Source organism: Tursiops truncatus, chromosome 21, assembly GCF_011762595.2.
Source record: "Tursiops truncatus isolate mTurTru1 chromosome 21, mTurTru1.mat.Y, whole genome shotgun sequence".
NCBI lineage: Eukaryota > Metazoa > Chordata > Mammalia > Artiodactyla > Delphinidae > Tursiops > Tursiops truncatus.
In genome coordinates this window covers 12,722,995-12,743,313 of record NC_047054.1, presented here as the reverse complement: position 1 = coordinate 12,743,313, position 20,319 = coordinate 12,722,995, and the positions used below count along the sequence as shown (strand labels likewise).

The window sequence follows — 20,319 nt, the reverse complement described above, 5'->3', positions numbered from 1 at the left end:
TCTTTCTAATTAGTCAGTGACCCTTGTGAAGGTATGTAATGATAGATGAAGTGGATCCATGCAAGTATTTTAAAGGAGTGGGTCATTTGTGATCATTGCTAACAGAAGCACTCGCTCGGATTTTAAACCCTTCGCAGAGCTTTGTCTCCACTCTCCCAAGTGACCAGTCATTAGCCATCCCAGCCTCTGCGATGTGTGGACCGAGATGAGAAGCACAGGGGTTCTGATTCCAAGGCCACTGTGGCATTTGAGAGATTCTCTTTCGGGCTCTCTTTGCTTTTTAAAAAATGCTTTATTTAAAATCGAAACCATTTCTTGTTTTCCATTCATTTGTCTCTAAACCCAGAGTTCCGGCCAGTTTTGTATCCAGGCACCAAGATGAAAACCTCAGGATGTTTTCATTCTACTCTTATAAGCCCATGTTTATAAGATTAAAAATGGGAGCTGAAACGAGTCCTTACTATGAGAGCATTTTTCTCGTTGTCAGTAGGCTCTGTCACTGGGAAATAGATTGAAAATCAATATCTTAATCCCTTGGAGGCCAGCCACCCAGTACACTTTTATTCTGGAGGAGGGGTGCTGTTTGGTAAGTGAATCCAGTAAGGGTGTAAAGCACGAAATGTCCTGTTACCCTGACAGATGAACTCCTGCTGGATTGCTGCTGTGTTTTACTTTTATTTCTGCGGCAAATCACGGCAGGAAAACACACACACACACACACACACACACACATGCACGCACGCACGAGTGTGCACACGCCCATTGTCAATGGGCAGTGTCCTGGTCTTGCCTTCTTGTCCAGAACAGCTGAATGTACGTCCAGATTTAGCAGGCTGTGCGCCCCAAGCAGGAGGGCAGCATCTCACTGCTTAAACCAGGTCTTTTCACGTTTCATCTCTCCCTCCTGTTTAAATGCACAGGTCAGCACTTCCAAAGATCTTCCCTGCTATCCCTTTAAGGGGAGGGAGAAAAAGACTCATTTTTATTTTTACTTTTCTTTCACATTGAATTATTTTGTGTGTGCGGCAACTTCTGTTTTTAGGAAGCGGAAGAAGCCAGCAACATGTTGGATTGTTCTGATAATACCCTGCTGGCCTCTTGCCCAGGTCAGCAGGGCCTCTGCTGAGCAGTATTGAAATCACCTCCAGGCCAGTGTGAGAAGTTAGCAGGTGCGGACATTCTTTCTCCCTGGCCTAGGCGGGGCTTCATAACCCCATTGTGTTTCTTGATAAAAGGTAACCCCACCCTTCAAGAAAGCAAAGATTGCTGTGAAATGAGGGAGGCTATTCATGACCCTGAAGTAAATCAAGCTGGCCTTAGGGGACTAGACATAGACAATTAGGAAATAATGTAATTTGAATTCTGTCGATTTTGGTGGCCCAAAATGCACCTTCTAGGATGTACCTTTTTCTGGTAGTTACTTCCAAATTTGACCAACTTTATCTAAAGTAAACCTTGAGTAGCTGTTTTTCAGCCAAGCTTAGAAACTTGAATATCGACAGGAGCAGAACAACAACAAAAAAGTTAAAAAAAAAAAAAAAAGGAGCAAAACAGATTGACAACTAAGAGACCAAACTTAGGGCACCCCCAGGGCCTCACGGTCATAACTCAAGCCTGGCAGCCTCTGGTACCAGGATTCATAGTGACTTGAGGGTGGCCAAAGGTGATGCCAGGCTGTAGAACTGTCTTCAACTTTTCCAGATCCTTTGTTCCCTGTTTTGTTTGTTTGCTTTTGTTTTTTGCCATTTTCTCTGGTGCTTAAGATATGAAAAATTCCATCTACAAGATAAAAAGTAGATTTGGGGTGGTTGTTTAGATGGAAGGCACCCCTCTTGAGAAGGCGCGAGTGAAGGCTTTCCATGCTGGTTCATCCCTCAGGAGCGGGGTCCAGCGACAAGGCATCCAGTTTTCTCAGGACCCCTAGAAAACTCTTAGCAATAGGAGAGTCCATGTGAGGTGTGAACCCAGATCTCACAGTAAACCCAGACACAACCGATAATACATCTTGTTTTTCTTAGGGGGACTGGACCTTGGAGAAGCCAGGGTCACAGAGGTGAGGCTGCATGGGATGTGCCCTCGGTCACCACATGCACCGGCAACCCTGGGCAGTGGACATGGAGGTTTTTTCAACCTTTAAGGGGCTTTTATTTACCCGAGAAAGCTGCCGACTTTTTACGAGGCTGTATATATTTTTCTGCCTTGACACCTCCACCTTATTTATAATTAACTATCGAATCCTGTCTTCCCCCGTCCTATTCCTCAAATCCGTCCCCTTCTTTCTATTTCAGATGCGACTCCCAGTCACCTTCGTGCTTGCCTCAGCTCTGCTTCCATGCTGCCCCTTCTCCAGACACAGTCATTTGTTAAAAAATGCCAGTCTTACCATGTCACCTTTGCCCCCAAACCCCCAGGACAAAGACCCACATGTCCCCAGTGTCCTGGTGACCTGGCCCCTGTCCACTTCTTTTATACCTGTTTTGGAAGTCGGATTACTCTGAACAGTTGGACTTCCATGTGCCTATCCAGCGAGAAAGAGAGGTTTGGGTTGTGGGTTTTGTTACTGTGGGGTGGACGCTATAGCTCTGTCAACCCAGCAGAGTAAGGAAGGGGCGTTCGGCGGGTCCGTCGGGGGGGTATGCTGCCAACCCATGAGGTCTTAGGCAGGTATCTGCTGCCAGACCGTTGACCCTTGAGACATGGTGATGAACTCAACCTAGTTTTTACTAGAACATATTATTTGCCCCCCTTTATAGCAGAGCAGCATGTGATGATGTTTACTCGTGGAAGTGCAGTGTGTGTACCACACCCTGCACCCACGTCGACCTGTCACTGTTGAGGCAGGCTGGCCCCTTCTCTGAAGGTACTAACCCCGTAGAGACTTGTGTCTCCCACCGTCGCCCTTGGATGCCTAAAGCGAATCATGGCCAGAGTTTATTTTAAAAAAGAAAACAGAAAGAGCACCAGATTAGAAGTTAAAAGACTGGGGTTCTAGACCTAGTTCTTCAGGGTTTTATTTATCACATGATCCTAGGCAAACTCCCTCACCTCTCTGAGACTCAATTTCCTTGTTATCTAAAGTGGAAACGAGGGGACTTCCCTGGCGGTCCAGTGGTTGAGACTTCGCCTTCCAATGCAGGGGGTGCAGTTTCAGTCCCTGGTCAGGGAGCTGGGATCCCGCGTGCCTCGCGGCCAAGGGACCAAGGCGTAGAGCAGAAGCAGTGTGGTCACAAATTCATTAAAGACTTTGAAAATGGTCCACATCAAAACAAAATCTTTAAAAAAAAATTAAATACAGTGGAAATGATAAAAACTGATCCCACCTACCTCACAGGAGTGTTGTGAGGACCAAATGGGTGGAACAGAAAACTCACTGTGTGGTTAGAAGGTAGTAAAATTAATATTATGATTGTGGTATTATCAAATCATATTAAAATACATTTGATTAAGAGACATTGCCTCCATCTGTGCTGCGTCATCGGGCTGGTATTCACAGTTTAAATTCTCGAAGTTTCAGATCAGGGTGAGAAGAAATTTCTCTCCGTGGCAGCATGCAGATGGCCGGCTTTTATAGGCTTTTATCTTGACCCTGCAGCTGCCTGAGTGACCTTGGCAATTTACCCAACCTCCCTGGGTTTCAGCTGCAAAGTGATAGGACCAACCCACCTTCACAGAACTTTCCGGTTCCTAATAGTCTACTTTTAAGAGCTTTCTCTGAGGCTTGGGGGCAAGTACTTTCGCAGGTGGAGCCCCGCGTTGTCAACAATTGTTAATAAGGTAAGAATGACCTTTTAAGGAATCAAACCGGTTCATCAGTAACCAGCCATGAATAATATTGTTGTAAGTCTCAGCACCGAGGTCCAGATAAAATTACATGCCTGCGGGGGACTCTTCCTGATGCGCTGACCTTCATAATCTGGAGAAGCTTAGTGGATTTCTAGTTCCCTAACCGTTCAGGAATTCCTTGGCACCCAATATAGAACTGTTGAAAAGCAATTTCACTATTGGTTATGAGCCCAGAGTCTTATTAAGGTGAGATTTGAAAGGTTTTATCCTAAGAGGGGCTTAGAAAGCCCAGGGAAACTCAGTTTGAACTTCCTTAACTCTTTCTTTCAGGGAGACGGTGCTGTTGAGAGGGGAAAGCTGAATTTGCCTCCTGAGGCTGCCACCTTCCGGCTGTCTGACCTTGAATTAGTCATTGAACTCTTCGTTAGTTATTTAACTCTCCACGATGCTTTTCCTCCTGTCTAAAATGGAGTGATAACTGTGTCTTCCCCGTGGAATTGTGAGGTCTGGCAGGTGATAGGTCAAGGTGGGAAAGACAAAGTTCAGGGCCCAGGAAATGCTAGGTTTTGTTATCATGGGTTATCAGTCATGAGACTCTGGCACCTAGAGGGCTCCCACTTCTGACCTTATGTGCTGTAGCCGTTTGCTAAGCTTGCTATTCTTGTGACTTTCCATTTGTTAGGAGTCAGTGGCACTGTCTGTGTTGTCCCTTAGGGCGAAGTTTGGTGGTTCAGGGGAAATCAGCTCTCATATCTCCATAGATGGATAAAGAGAGAGAGATGGATTAGGGCTGGTGCGTAAAGCCCTTCCAGAGAGCATCTCACATGCTGGGATCTCCCAGCTTCTCTCTTGGACTTGCGACTTACGAGTTCAGAAGTTTCTAAAGTGCCCTCAGTCGTGTTCAGATGGAGAGCAGCGGTCGTCCCTGTCCCAGGCACAAAGCCACATACTCCTAGGGCAATGTCTGGCCCTAGAGATCATGTAATATTAACTGGGTATCCAGATGTAGCCCAGAAAACGAAAACTTATTTTTCTATCCTGGTCACCAGCATTTGGGATACACTTAAAATTTGAAGAGAGATGCTCATCTACTTTTTGTCTTAAGGCATGTATGTTAAGTGAAATACCGTAAAACTAACCCCCTTTAGGTGTACAGGTCTATGATTTTTGACAGACATCCTCAGTGGTGTGACTACCACTACATTGAAGACATCGGACATTTTCCTCACCCGTAAATGTTTCCTCTCCCTCCTTCCAGCCGCTGGCAGCTATGGCCTACTATGTCTTTATCCCTTCACCTAGGTTTTAAAAAGCCCGCTTGCCAGGAGTCTGGAAATTTTCTAGAAAACGTTCATCGTTCTATTTGGTATTCACTAGCGGTCCTGAACTCCTGCAGGCCTCTGGCTGCAGTCTGGGAGCCCTGCTCTGTTTATTCATCTCTTTCCTCAGCAAAGCTTCACTGAGCTGCTCTCCGGTACAAGCCGTGAACGTGTGCTGTGACTTGAGACAAAAAGTTCTAACGCAGGGTCTCAACTCTCGGGAGCCACAGTGTGGCTGGGAGACAACACGTACGAATAAAGGGTTAAATAAAGGGCCGCTGCCTTAACTGGGCACGCGAGGCTGAAAGTGAAGGCACGGCACAAGGTCGCGTCATGCTGTCGTTTTGGCCAAGCCATGGGGACAGCAAGCGAGGGGCCCGCAGGAAAGAGAGGGCAGTCTGTTCTGGGGGGTCAGGAAAAGGCCCCCCGAAAGCAGAGGCATCTGACTCCTGCCTGCCACTCACTCTCCCCTTCCACCCACCGCGCTGCCGCCTCACCGAAGCCTTTGATTTCCTGTAACTGGAAAAAAAATATCCCACTTCCTGAACTTTCATCACGGGCCCTCCGCCCTCCCTGCTTTTCCTTTTCACTACTGTCCTCAGTTTATTCTCTAGATCATTGTGTGCTGGCCTCCAGCCCTACTGGACTTCTTACAAGCCAGATCCTGGACTAGATTACACTTCCTCTACCCTTCCTACCTGACAACAGTGCCTTGTACAAAGAGGATGCTCAGGAAATCTCTGTTAGTTGAATGGCTGAGTTGGGACTTATGGGGGAAAACACTGAGGGAGAGAATTCCTGGTCAGAACAAAGGGACATAATTAGGAAGATGCTTGAATGGCTGCCATAGTTTATACTCCCAGGAATGACAGTGCAAGGGAGAAATGAATTTTGGAGGATTGGAAGTTAAAGGGGCCTTGATTTAAATCAAATCTATATAAGATCTTAATTTTCTTAGTATGTAAGGTATCAGTTTTATCCACCCCCTCATCAAACACACACACACACACACACACACACACACACACACACACACACACGTCCTGTTTGGTTTCTATCTCCACCCACCAATTTGGGAAAGGACAGGACCCATCTTGTTTTCCTGCCGTCTTATTTTACTTGGGAGAGGAGGCAGAAGAAACTTGAGAGAGGTCAGTGTCAGCGCTCAGTCTGTGTCTGGTGAGCTGCATAATTGATGCTCTCAGGCTCAAGTAGTATAGTCCAAAGGATAAAATAAGAATTTGGGAGTCTGCCTGCCATATTTAGCCTGCCTTCCTTTTCTTTAATTTTATCCCCTCCAGGAAAACCCACACGGCATCCAGTTTCCCTTCCATTCTGTATGCTGTGGCTTTGTGGAGTCTTTTATCACATCCCCAAATCTCCTTTCCCAGCCTCTTGGTGCTTTTTTTTTCTTTGCTAGAAAATCCATGAATTCTCACTGCCTTCTAAAACCTTACCTGAGTAGAAATCAGGTAATGTTCTCCCTACCTTACTGCTAGTCACTTCATCACCCCCCTTCAAGCAGTTAAAACAGAAACCCACGTATAAACAGAAATACTTGAGTAATCAAAATATTATACTTTGAGCAGTGAAAACAGGAACTGGCCCATGATGCTAACTTCTCAAGGAGACTGGAATGTGGCCACCTTCCCGCCTAATCTGAACATTTTACAGGTGGCCCGGGACGTAGAGCACAGCCCATAATCCACGCTGTGTGACTTTGGACGAGCTACTGTACTTCTCTGTGCCTGACACTCTTCGTTTATAACAGGATAATGATGCTTTCCCTGTCATTCCCATGTGTTGAAATGTTAAAATAACTTATACAGGCATGAGTAAAACATTGATTATGAGGGCAAAGTGCTTTGAGAGAGGCCCTTGGGAAAAACATTATTGGTCCCATTTGTTTATGGGTGCCAGTTTTCAGGGATATTCCATCCAATCAATTGTCAACAGAAGTATAAGGTCAGCTCTGTTTGAAAGTAAGACAGGGCATTAGGGGCATTCAAATTAAAACCACGATGAGGTATTACCACACATCTATCAGAATGACTAAAGTCAAAAAGTAGTGACAGGGCTTCCCTGGTGGCGCAGTGGTTGGGAGTCCGCTTGCCGATGCAGGGGACGCGGGTTCGTGCCCCGGTCCGGGAGGATCCCGCATGCCGCGGAGCGGCTGGGCCTGTGACCCATGGCCACTGAGCCTACGCGTCCAGAGCCTGTGCTCCGCAACGGGAGAGGCCACAATGGTGAGAGGCCCGCGTACAGCAAAAAAAAAAAAAAAAAAGTAGTGACAACACCAAAAGCTGGCTAAAATGTGCATAAATTAGCTTGTCCATACATTGCCAGTAGGAATGTAATATGGTATAGCCACTCTGGACACTAGTTTAGCAGTTTCTTGTAAAACTAAACATATAATTACCATGTGTTCCAGCAATTGTACACTTGGGCATTTGTCCCAGAGAAATGGAAACTTATGTTCAGATAAAACCTGTGCATGAATGTTCATAGCAGCCTTATTCGTGATAGCCGAAGAATGGACAGGAACCTACAATTCCTTCAGTGGGTGAATTGAGTTGGGTTCCTCCAATTGAAGGAACCTACAGTTCCTACTGATACACCCAAAAACTTGGATGAATCTCCAGGGAATTCTGCTGAGTGAAAACAGCCCATCTCAAAAGGTTACTGTGTGAGTCCATTTGTGAAGCATCCTTGAAATGACAAAAATTATAGAAATGGGAAACAGATGAGTGGTTGTCAGGGGTTAGAGACAAGGGGAGGAGGCTGAAGGAAGGTGGATACAGTTACAGAAGATGCTTGTGATGATGAGACTGTTTGGTGTTTTGACTGCGGAGGTGGGTACGTGAAACCACGTATGTGATGAAATTGCACAGAACTAGGTACACACACACGAAGGGGTACAAGTGAAACGGAGGAAACCTGAACAAGATGCATCGATTGTCAAATGTCGATATCCTGATACTGTATGATAGTTTTGCACATGGGTAAAGGGCACGTGGGATCTGTGTATTATTTCTTACAACTGCACGTGATCTCAGACTGAAAAGTTTAATTAAAAAACAGTTGAGTCAGGATTTCAGAGGCAGGGTGGTCAGAATTCATATTATCAGTGTTTTGAGGAGTTGATGCTCCGAAGGTGTGTTAGAAAATTGGGAAAGCATTCTTTTCCATTGTTTTGATATGACATCCATTGTCTGCAGAGGAGGAGGCAGGCTGGGAGTATGAACGGAGCGTCCCACAGCTAGAAATGACACAATAGGGCTTCCCTGGTGGCGCAGTGGTTGGGGGTCCGCCTGCCGGTGCAGGGGACGCGGGTTCGTGCCCCGGTCCGGGAGGATCCCGCGTGCCGCGGAGCGGCTGGGCCCGTGGGCCATGGCCGCTGAGCCTGCGCGTCCGGAGCCTGTGCTCCGCAACGGGAGAGGCCACAGCGGTGGGAGGCCCGCGTACCGCAAAAAAAAAAAAAAAAAAAAAAAAGAAATGACACAATAGGGTGGATTTTGGTGGTCCTCCCTCTTTTTTTTTTTTTTTTGCTGTACGCGGGCCTCTCACCGCTGTGGCCTCTCCCGTTGCGGAGCACAGGCTCCGGACGCGCAGGCTCAGCGGCCATGGCTCACGGGCCCAGCTGCTTCGCGGCACGTGGGATCCTCCCGGACCGGGGCACGGACCCGTGTCCCCTGCATTGGCAGGCGGACTCTCAACCACTGCGCCACCAGGGAAGCCCCTTCCCTCATTATTAAGGTTTGATGATGTCTCTCTGGACCCCAGGACCCAGAAACTAGCACAGCAGCTTCCTTTAGAGCGAGAGCAGAGAACAGAAATGGGTCAGGTTCAAAGCACTGTTTATCTCTCTGGCCCTGGGGCTAGGTCTGGATGCAGCTCTCATCCTGCAGCCTTGGCTGTGGCCGGGTTGAGTTTGGGATGTTGCCACGCGTAAGCCCCATTGACAGGCACACTGGAAACAGCCCTGGCGAGCCAGGTTATTGGCAAGTTGCTTCTCCAGGGACATTAACCCAAAGCTAAGGCTTGTTCTTGTTTCATGGCAGATGACATTTGGTGACCAGGAATCTGACTCTTGGCCTCTCTGGGGGGGAGGTTTCCTTTCTCGAGAGTGTGTGCTAGGATTGTGAAGGCAGGTGATGTTGGTGCATGATGGCTGTCTTTTCTTTGAAGTCGTAGGACAGTCACATCTGGACAGCAACATTGAGGATCAAGAGATTGTCACTAATCCACCAGACATCTGCCAAGTTGTGGAAGTGACCACTGAGAGTGATGAACAGGCGGTCAGCATGAGCGAGCTCTACCCCCTGCAGATCTCCCCCGTGTCTTCCTACGCAGGTACGGCGGGGGCGGGGCGGGGGTCGGAAACTCTGGAACTGAGCAAGGAACCAGGGAGGGCGGTCCTTTAGTCTAGGGTCACTCACTGATTTCACCAACATAGCAGAGAACCTCTCCTGTTTCCTAAGGATTATTCTGTCTGGAATTAGTCTTGCTTTAATGTCCTCAACCAACATCTTCTAGGATATTTTTGTTCTCAATTCGAAGACCCAGTCACAGCATTTCACTTGATCACCCGTAACATGTTCACGCATGACTAACGAATAAGGAGATTTCTCTGGGGAAGTAGTTCATCTGAGTCCATTTTATTTGTGCAAGTTATCAGAAATTCGGAAGGATGTTTTTAATGGAATCTGAGTTTGACCCAGCTGGATAGGACCTTAGGGATCACCTCTTCCGGTTCCTGTGTTGGAATAGAAGGGATTCCTCCAGGCCACACGGCCAGTAGGTGTTTGCGTCAGGACTCAAACTAAACCTTCAGACCCCAAGTTCCATTCTGTCGTTCAGCAAGTTTACTTGTCACTTCCACGTATTTTCCTCTTCTTTTTCAATTTCATACAGCTTCTAGCTGGGCCAGGGACTGAGCCCACTGCAGATTCCCCAGGGAATGGCCACAGAATGGCAGGAATTGGCCCCGACAGTCACAGAATTAGCACCGGGTTCAGTGGGTTCTTCCATCCTTACGGGATATAGTGGCGGCTCCTTTTCCCACCAACATTGCATCACCTTATGCACTCCTTCTCATGGTCTCCACTTAACTTTTGGTGACTCAGTTACAATTCTGACATATAAGTTCTGAGGCAGGGTTATTGCTTGCAGATATTACAAATAAAAAGCAGAGGCCCTATCATGGGTAACCAGAGTCGCTCTAATAAATAGTTCAGGAATTCTTCCCAGTGTCCTTTATGTGTTGCCAAATAGCGTGTCCTTCAGTCAGGACGCCACCCCAGTGAGCGGCACAGAGTCCGCGTTAGAATTAGGTTGATTCAAAGGACAAGTTGTTTGTGAATTATCCGCCCCTAAATTAACCTCATATTTCCTGAACCCCAACTTTCTTTCATTTTAACTTATTTTTTTCCACTGTGGTAAAATACCCACAGCATAACATTTACCACTTTTAGCCATTTTTCGGTGCACATCGCAGCAGCATTAGGTGACCTACATCATTGTGCAACTAGCACCACCCTCCGTCTCCAGAACTTTCTCATCTCACACAACTGAAGCTCTGTGCCCATTATGCAATAACTCCCCCTCCCCCTCCCCCAGCCCCTTGGCCAGCCCCCTTTTACTTTCTGTCTCTCTGAATCTGGCTACTCCAGGTACCTCGTAGAAGCGGAATCCTACAACATTAGTTCGTTTGCGACGGGCATATTTCACTTCGCAGGATGTCCTCAAGGTCCTGACTTTCTTTTGTGCTGGGAACATAAAAGGAAAGTGAGAACGAACCTTGGCTACAAGAAGCCTATAATCTTGTCAGACAGGATAAGCTTGTCATCAGTTATTTATTCATGAAACATATTTTGAACTCCTGCGTGTGCCAGTCCCTCTTGCATATCTGCCAGTCCTCGTAATAATTACTATTTGTTGCGTGTTTGTTGTACCCAGGGTACTGTGCTAAGTGCTTGAAATCGATTGGCTTATTTAATTATCATGAGAATAACCCCGTCAGCCTGGGTACTGTCATTATTCTCTCTGTAAAAGTTAGGTATTGGGGGCTTCCCTGGTGGTGCAGTGGTTGAGAGTCCGCCTGCCGATGCAGGGGACACGGGTTCGTGCCCCGGTCCGGGAGGATCCCACGTGCTGCGGAGCGGCTGGGCCCGTGAGCCATGGCCGCTGAGCCTGCGCGTCCGTAGCCTGTGCTCCGCAACGGGAGAGGCCACAACAGTGAGAGGCCCGCGTACCACAAAAAAAAAAAAGTTAGGTATCGGGCTTCCCTGGTGGTGCAGTGGTTAAGAATCCGCCTGCCCAAGCAGGGGACACGGGTTCGAGCCCTGGTCCAGGAAGATCCCACATGCCGCGGAGCAACTAAGCCTGTGCGCCACAACTACTGAGCCTGCGCTCTAGAGCCCGCGAGCCACAACTACTGAAGCCCGTGTGCCACAACTACTGAAGCTTGCGCGCCTAGAGCCTGTGCTCTGCAACAAGAGAAGCCACCGCAATGAGAAGCCTGTGCCCCACAACAAAGAGTAGCCCCCGCTCACTGCAACTAGAGCAGCAAAGACCCAATGCAGCCAAAAATTAAATAAATGAATAAATAAATAAATTTATTTGAAAAAAAAAATGTTAGGTATCTGAGGTCAGTGGGGTGAAGCAGCATGTCCAGAAACAGACAACCCGTAGCACAGTCAGACCCATACGTGGCTTATGCCAAAGGCCTGCTCTTAGCCCCTTGACTGCACTGCTGCCCTGCAGGACCGTGTGGGGCTCTGCCATTCAGAACCGTCCACCTCCCAGAATCTCAAGGACCAGCCAAAGGAGGCAGAGCAGAATGTTTATGCCCTAATTTTACGGTTGAGATAACTGAAACTTGAAACACTAAGCCACTGTGCTTACATTTCACTGACGAGGACTGGGAATGTGTGACTTTCCTCTATATCATGCTGCTGCAGGCATTATTACACCCCAAGTGTTTTTTTTTTTTTTTTTTTTTAAGGGCTTGGAGCTTTAAAATAGACTTTTCTATTTATCTATTGAGTTAGACTTTTCTGAAGTCTTCTTGGGGATTCTGGAAAGGCGTCTTCTTGCTGTTCTGCCAGCACTGGCATTTTGCTTTAGCAGAAGAGTCCCAAGAACAGCTGATTCATGCAGAGAGAAATGAAAATCTCATTACCCTTTTCAGGACATTTGCAAGATTCGAAAAGAAGGATTTTGGTGCCAGGCTGGCGGGCAGTGCGGGTTTGGTTGGAGCCTGGTGTCTCAGCCTGGCCTTTAGTTCTTTCGATTGTTTTCACTGTCTGAATTTTCTAGAACCCTGTGGAGGGAAGCTTCCTGGATAGAGTCAAGACAAGTCATCGCTGCTACTTTTCTAGAGCCTATGACACATAAGAAACTTATCTGTTACTGACCATGGGTAGCTAAAATCTTTCAGTCAGGGATCCCATAGCTTGCTACTAGGAAAGGCAACTCTTTGGTGGTATTCACTTTCTAACTTTACGTTCCCCACGAGAATAGGCTGTTTGCCTGTTTCTCATGACAGGGTCCCTTTGTGTGGACTACTGAACTGAATTGCAGCCTCCTCAAACCACTTCATTCACTTAGAAACCGGTATTTGGAAGCGGTTGTTGGCTATTTTCCCCCCCTACTGATCATTGAAATATAACCCCAGTAGTATTACAAAAACCACATTCATTTCTGCAAGTCTGTCTTCTCCATGGTCTAAATATTACGGTGAAGCAAGAAAAGGGACAGTTCCTTTGAGTGCACGTACTTGCATTGGATTGTTTTAAGACAACATGAAATTCTAGTTGGATTCATAAAACTATGTCCTGGGGAGGGATGTCCCAAAGCCCAACCTTGGGAAACTCTAGAGACGAGTCATTTTTATTTTTAAAGATCTACCGCAAAGTGGCCTCTTGCCTGCTGTGTGGCACCAGGATTTTATTAGGTTGTGGGTGGTTTAGTGAAAGAAAGCCACAGTAGTATTTTGGGGAAGGCTGGACAAGAGTATGGAGAAGAAAGTATAAGACGAAGGATTGATTGGTGATAACTGAGAGAAGGGAGATTTCCTCCTGACCAGTGACCAGTGGGAAAGACTTTGGGTCCTTCTGGAAACCGTAGCAGGCTTGCATTTTGTTGGGTGCGGCAAAGATAGAAGTGCTGTCAGAGGACTCTGATTTGAACCTCTTAATTGAGCCTTCTAGGGAAAGTAATTAAGGAAATGATTGAGGGAAAGGAATCCTTGTCAATCTTATTAATAAAACTTGTTGAACAAGAGCCTTCAGAAAACGTACCAAGATGTCGTAGTGCAAAAAGGCTGTGACAGAAGACATCTCCCTCCCCATCATGTTCCTGAGATGGTCTGACGATAAAAAACTGGGCTAAGTGGAGTGTGAGCCTGAGACTAGCATCATTGTAAAACTGCAACTCTGGAAGAAGCATCTTTGGGGTCATCTAATCCAAGCCTCTTCCTTCCCTCTCACCCCAGTCGCTTTCTGGGAAACGGAGACCAGAAAGATGAAACAAACTGCTTAGGTACCTGTTATTACTCTGTAAACACTTGCAACTTACTCAGACCATGCTCGGGAAGCAACTCCAAAATTTTTTTTTAAATTCCATTCTACTCAAAGCAAATACGAAACCAAGTCCAAAGTAATCAGAAGGAAAAATGAAACAACTGATGTTGCTGTGTCGGTGGAAACATTGATCTGGAAGCTGGAGCTGCCATGAATTCATTTGTTCTATAAGAACCGATCTTGAAAATGGCAATGATGGAGTAAAACCAAGAAAACAGAGGAAAATGGGCATGAGTGTCCCCAACAGAGCACCCTGAGCCAGTGACCCAGGGGTGGCCACGAGCACCACTGTTATTCTAGAGAGAAGGGTTTGGGGTCCTCAGGCTAGAGCTTGAAGCATTTCCTGCTCCTAGGCTCAAGGCGCTCAAGGCCATTCTTTTTTTTTTTTTTTGCGGTACGGGGGCCTCTCACTGTTGTGGCCTCTCCTGTTGCGGAGCACAGGCTCCAGACGCGCAGGCTCAGCGGCCATGGCTCACGGGCCCAGCCGCTCCGCGGCATGTGGGATCCTCCCAGACTGGGGCACGAACCCGTGTCCCCTGCATCGGCAGGCGGACTCTCAACCATTGCGCCACCAGGGAAGCCCCTCAAGGCCATTCTTTTAAACGATGAAAATGAGAACTCCCAGTTTGCTTATATGGAGAGTTTTCAAAACTACTTCAGAGGCAGTTGATCTTCCTTTAGAAACGGTGCTCTTCAGCCACCGTTTGTGTCAGCTGGAAACAGAAGTTCAGAGCATGTGAACTTGTCTTGTCTCCGACTATCTCCCTGAAGTTGAAAACTGGGTGCTCACAGGCGATTAACATTCTGATTCTGTTCATGGTTCGTGCCAGGCCTTACCAAGGAGTCTTCCCCAGGGTCTGCCTTCCCACCCCTCCCACAACTGTGAATTGGGCTGTGGAATCCCAGAACCTTGGTCTAACCTGCCCATTTTTGCCTATTTCCAGCGCCCAGAGCAAGCCTGATGGCATCTTGTTTTTATGTGAAGGGGAGAGGAACAGAAGATGATGGTGTTTATGGAGGGTGATTAGGCGTGAGGGGGCCTAGACCTACAGGAAGGGAAGAGAAACCTTGGCTCCGGAGCTCTAAGAAAGCTAACCATAAAAATGGAAAGGGGATCTTGAAGTTTCACCAGAGGCTGGAGCAGCAGGAGAGCTTCAGCGCCCGGGGCCCTGGAATCAGAAGCTTGCTTTGTTTTCCCTCCTCTGTGCTGACTCAGTCCACTTTGGCTGGTTTCTCAACATCTCTGTTCCGCATTTTTCTTGGGAGTGGCAGCGCTGACTGCTGCCTCCTCAGGGTCCTGGGCTAGCCTGAAGGTTGAGTGGAGGGGCCTTTTCCCTTGCTCTTGTGTATAATTTGCTTTTGTGTGGAAACCTCTCTTGTGCCCGGCCTTGCCAGTTTGCCCTGACAACTAGGGTTGGGCCTTCGCGGGGCTTCTGCTGCCCCTGCTGGGGATGCTTAGGGAAGTCGGCTCAGTCCGAGGAGTGGACGGGCCCGTCTTCTAGCTGCTGGGGGTTAGGTTTTTCGGCAATCGCTTGTGCCCAGGTGAAGCCACTGGAGAACAGTGGCCGAGAAACGTGCATAGAGACCCCAGGGTGGGCCCCGTGTAGTAACTTTCAGTTTCTTTGTTCGAGGAAGGAATCTGTGCCCCAGTTTGTCCATTTGTTCCTTAGCCTTTAATTCATGGAGGGCCTGGTCTGGTCCTGGTGCCCCGGGTCGTCAGAAGGACTCTATCTGGGCTGGGAGCCACCTGGTCACAGCTGTACCACCAGCAAGACGTGAGGCTGGAGGCCAGTCCCTCTGTAGGTTTGGGATGGAAGGGGTAGAAGGCACAAGAACACATAAGGCCTTATGCACAATCAAGGGGTGACAGGACCTGCTCCCTGACTTAGAGACTGAACAAGACCTGCGTGCAGAGCACCGGCCCATGGGCCCCCAAAACGTTCACTAATACAGCTTCCCTTCAGGCCATGTCTGCGAAGTGAATGACCCAGACTCAGGGCTCTCTAAGGGTCCGTGTATTTTGGAAGTTCTACCCACTGTGTTTCATTTTCTCAATGCTGTGAACCCTGAAAAACTGCACACCATCAATTCTGTACTTAAAACAATTAACATTTTTCTACTTAAAAAAAAAATTAGTTTGCTTTAAAAAAAAATCAAAATTATTTTTTACTTAAAAGAATCTTGTATTCTACGTACAGGTGATGTGTAATCGCTAGCTATTGAGTGTGATCCTGTCACCCTAGCATGGGGTGCAGATCCCCTGTTGAATGAGGCTCAGGACAAAGGCGCACCAACATTTACTGGGTGTGGGCTGTGTTCCAGGCCCCGTACTAGGCCTTTCCCTCACTCATCACGTAATCCTCTTTCGAAGGTGTTTATACTCCCATTTTACAGATGGGGAAAGTGTGCCTCACTGAAGTTAAGTAACTTGCTTTGTGTCTCACAGGTGGCAGGATGGATCAGGATGGTAAGTGAGTGAGTTATCTATTGCTGCGTGACCCTATAACCACAAACTTAGTGCCTTAAAACAACACACATTTATTATCCCACAGTTTCTGAGGGTCGGGGGAGCAGACATGGCTTGGCTGGGTCCTCTGCTCAGGGCATTCTCTGCACAGACCAGCAGCTGAGGTCTGGTCCAGGGCTGCTGTCTCATTTGAGGATGGGATCGGGGAGGATCTGCTCCCAGGCTCACAGGGTTTGGGGCAGAATGTAGTTCCTGGCAGGTTGTCAAACTGAGGGCCTCAGTTTCTTGCTGGCTGTTGGCTGGAAGCGGTCCTTAGTTGTCTGTCATGTGAGCCTCCCCGCCATGGCTGCTGGCTTCCTCAAAGCCAGCAAGGGAGATGGTCTCCTCATTAGACAGGTTGCAGGGTTACATAACGTCATCACGTGCATCCCATCGCCTCCACTGTGTTCTGTTGGTTCAAAGCAAGTCACAGGCCCCGCCTGCCCTCCAGAGCAGGGAACCCCACAAGAGGGTAAACACTCAGCAGCTGAGCCACCCTAGAATCTGTGCACCCACAGTAACCCAGGGGGAAGGTGCCACTTTATTAACCCAGGATATAAGTACTGAAGGGCCGTGAGGGAAAGGAGGGATCTGAGGAGAATGGGGCTCATCTGGGGAGGCTGGGCTGGGACTTAAATGAACCAAATGCCATGAATGGGAACAGACCAGTGAGCGGCTTGTGGTGGAGCAGCTGTGAGGAAAGGGCCTGACGTGGAGCCAGCAGAGGGCCAGGGGGCAGGGCGGGCAGAACCCGGATGGGCAGCCCGGGGGCCCGGCACCCCATCCCGGGAAGAGAGGCCATGAATAAGCATAGCCTGGCCCTGGGAAAACGAGCCACCCTTCATCTCTAAATTCCTCCCTAGCATCTCCCAGGCACACGCGTCTGACCTGACACAAGGGGACGGAGGTTATGAGTTTAGTGATGCATTTCTCTTTTGAAGAAAGACGTGCTGATGTATTGTTTTAAACACTGCCTGGGCCTCGAAACAGTTTGAGTGGCAGGAATGATGGGCCTGTGTTTTTCTCTCTGTGAACAGAAAGCGAAACTACGGACAGTGTGCCCAGTGATGAAGAGAGCTCGGAGGTAAGCCTGGTGGCGCCGGCGCAAAGCCTTCCCAACTGGCACGTTGGTTTCCCCGCTGCTGGTGAAGTTTCTTTTCTTTTGAGCATGAGTTTCACTTTTGGATTTTTTTTTTTTTTTTGGTGACGGTGGTAAAATATACATAAAATTTACAGTGCTTTTGACTTACAAAATGAAGCTTTGGGAAGTAGAGGGGAGGGAAGGGGTAAGATGTTACTGTGAGAAAGGAGGCTATGACGGCAGGAAAAGGCCAAGAAACGCTGATATGCTTACCACCGTAAACATCCTAATTCACAAGCAGAAATAGAAGGTCCAAGTGGCCCAAGGCAATGACGAGAAGTCAGTGTCGGAAAGTGCTAAGCAAAAGTAGCTCCCCAGATACCGGGAGTGTCCCCTCCCCCCAGCCCGCCCTGTGATCCCTGCCCACGGGCCAGGTATGTGTTCAGTCCGGATTCCAAGTGGCTTTGCTTCTGATCTCTCTCCTCTTGGCTAGGCTCAGACAATGGCAGGAAATGGCTGGAACTGTGAGGGGAAGCATTCCTGCGAAGCCTGCTTTGTGTCTGTGTTTGAGTGAGTTAGTGAGTGAGAGACAGACAGACAGACAGAGACTGACTACTGATTGTCTGAATTAGTAATTTCCCAATGTACTAAATACTTTAAAGTATAGTCCAGGAATTCTGAAAGACAGTGGGTGGAGATGCGCACATACGTTCGGAACCTGTTTCTTCAAGGTCAGAATTCCAGCTCCTTCTCTGAATGACACCACCCTTGAAGCCAGCTATGTGCATGCACTCTGGAGCGCACTCTGGAGCGCTAAGCTGTACCCGTTTGAAAGCAATCCAGGGGCGTTCCCTGTCTTTTATTGGGTTCCTCGCTTCCGGCACTCTGAAAATGCAGCTTGACTCAAAGATCAGATCGGGCCATCTGTGAGGACTTAGTCGCCCTGACACATCAGCCATCCTGGCCCAAAGCTACCGAACCATGAGGCCGGGCAGCCGGAGTAGAGGGGAACCAGAAACCAAGCTGCTGCCTTGTTTTCCTGCCTTCATAGAACAGCCTTGGCTAGATTTCTGGGAGGTAGCCAATGGGCATGGATTAAAAAGGGAAGAGAAACTGTGCTTGGGGCATGCATGGCTGGGAATGGATTTCAGTTCAGGGGTGTGGAGTCGCTAAGGTTCTCGTTTATTCCATGCCTCTTAAGAAACTCAGACACCAACACATGGGAAGGGTGGCACATTGTTTAAAAAGCCATTCAAGAGAAGGCAAAGGAAATGTATATCATGATTATTTTCTTTGAAAGGGCCGACCACACTGGCGGAAGAGGAACATTGAAGGCAAACAGTACCTCAGCAACATGGGGACACGAAGCACGTACCTGCTACCCAGCATGGCGACCTTCGTCACTTCCAACAAGCCCGACCTCCAGGTCACCATCAAAGAGGAGAGCTGTCCCGTGCCTTACAACAGCTCCTGGCCCCCGTTCCCAGACCTCCCCCTCGCCCCCTCCGTGACCCCAGCGCCCAGCAGCAGCCGGCCAGACCGGGAGACCCGGGCCAGCGTCATCAAGAAGACCTCCGACATCACCCAGGCCCGCGTCAAGAGCTGTTAAGCCTTCCACTTCCCCTGGTGGTTGTTGGGATTTCTTGGCTTTGTTTTATTGTTTGTTTGTATTATATTTTTCTTTCTGACACCTATTTTAGACGAATCTTAAGGGAAAAAGCCTTGACAATAGAACTTTGATTGCTGTGTCCAACTCCAGTACTGGAGCTTCTTTTTAACTCAGGACTCCAGCCCCTTGGTAGACGCATATCTCTAGAGCCTGCTGGATCTCCCAGGGCTGCTCCCTCAAGTTCAAGGACGTCATAGGACCAACACCCACACGGGCAGTGAGGTGCTGCATTGCCTGCGGTCAAGGCCAGCATGGTGGAACGGATGCCTCTGAATGGAGGAGAAAATGTGAACTAGCTGGAATTTTTTATTCTTGTGAATATGTACATAGGGCAGTACTAGCGACGTTGCAGTCTGCTTCTGCACCTTATCTTAAAGCACTTACAGATAGACCTTCTCGTGACCCTGCTCTGTTTCATAGCACAGTCAGCACCCCTCTTCCCTCCTCCCCTCCCTTCCCCCTTCCCATCTCCTCCTCTTGCTTTGCAGCCCCTCCCCTCCCAGCCCCTCCCCTCGTTTGCCTCCCCTTCATCCCACCGCCTCCCCTCCCTCCCCTCCCCGGCCCTCCTATCCCCTTCATTTTCTTTCCTCCTTTTCCTGCCCTCAAAGGCTGTGTTCCACATCCCTGAGGAGGAGAAGAAAATGAACTTCTCCACAGATGTCCCATTTTAAAAGACTGCTTTAAAAAACAAAACAAAAAAAAAAAGAAAAGAAAAAAAGAAAATCTTTCTAATCTGCTATGCTTGAATGCCACGCGGTACAAAGGAAAACTATCATGGAGAGATTATGCAAATTCCCAGATTTGAAGAGAAAAATACTCTAATTCTAACCAGAGCAAGCTTTTTTATTTTTTATACCGGGGAATATTTTATTCAAGGTAAAATTCTAAAGAAAATATAATTGTTTTTTATCTTTTCTACAGCAAATTTATAATTTTAAGATTCCTTTTCTTGTTTATCGGCAGTTGTTATTACATCCTTGTGGCACATTTTTTTTTTTTTAATTTTGTAAAGGTGAAAAAGCTTTTATGAGCTCATGTAGCAATCAAATTATCCTGTGGATTGATAATAAATGAATATGATATATAGTTAAATTTTTAATGGGCATCACGCCTGGCTTTGTGTGTGTGTCCCTTAGAGCACAGTCATGGGATTGGACTGGTGGACCAGAACTTTCCCCCTTTCGACCCTGGAGGTTTCTGTTGTGAGATGGCTTCCTCTGTTAGGCGCTCGCCCGGAGCTGGACGTTGTGCTGCGTGTCTTACATGATGATTCCACTTGTTCACTCATCCAGGTTGTGCACAGGATAGAGATTTATCTCCGTTTCACAGGGAGGAGATGGAGACTAAAAGGAAAATGCCTTTACTCAAGGTCACAT

The 20,319-nt window shown here is 48.0% G+C and overlaps 1 protein-coding gene across 3 annotated transcripts in view; it reads left to right on the top strand.

Annotated features, from left to right (window-relative positions):
* The window catches only part of IRF2 (interferon regulatory factor 2), an 84,851-nt gene extending 64,809 nt beyond the window's left edge, over positions 1 to 20,042 (top strand). For 2 of the 3 annotated variants that reach the window (XM_019921410.3, XM_019921411.3), the window contains 3 exons: positions 9,291 to 9,455; positions 17,231 to 17,277; positions 18,575 to 20,042. In XM_019921410.3, the coding sequence (XP_019776969.1) occupies positions 9,291 to 9,455; positions 17,231 to 17,277; positions 18,575 to 18,883 (521 nt within the window). In that variant the 3' untranslated portion in view covers positions 18,884 to 20,042. Of the gene's footprint in view, positions 1 to 2,288; positions 8,573 to 9,290; positions 9,456 to 17,230; positions 17,278 to 18,574 lie in introns of those variants that run through there. The other variant, XM_019921412.3, reaches the window with a different exon arrangement.
* The last annotated feature ends 277 nt before the right edge of the window (positions 20,043 to 20,319 follow it).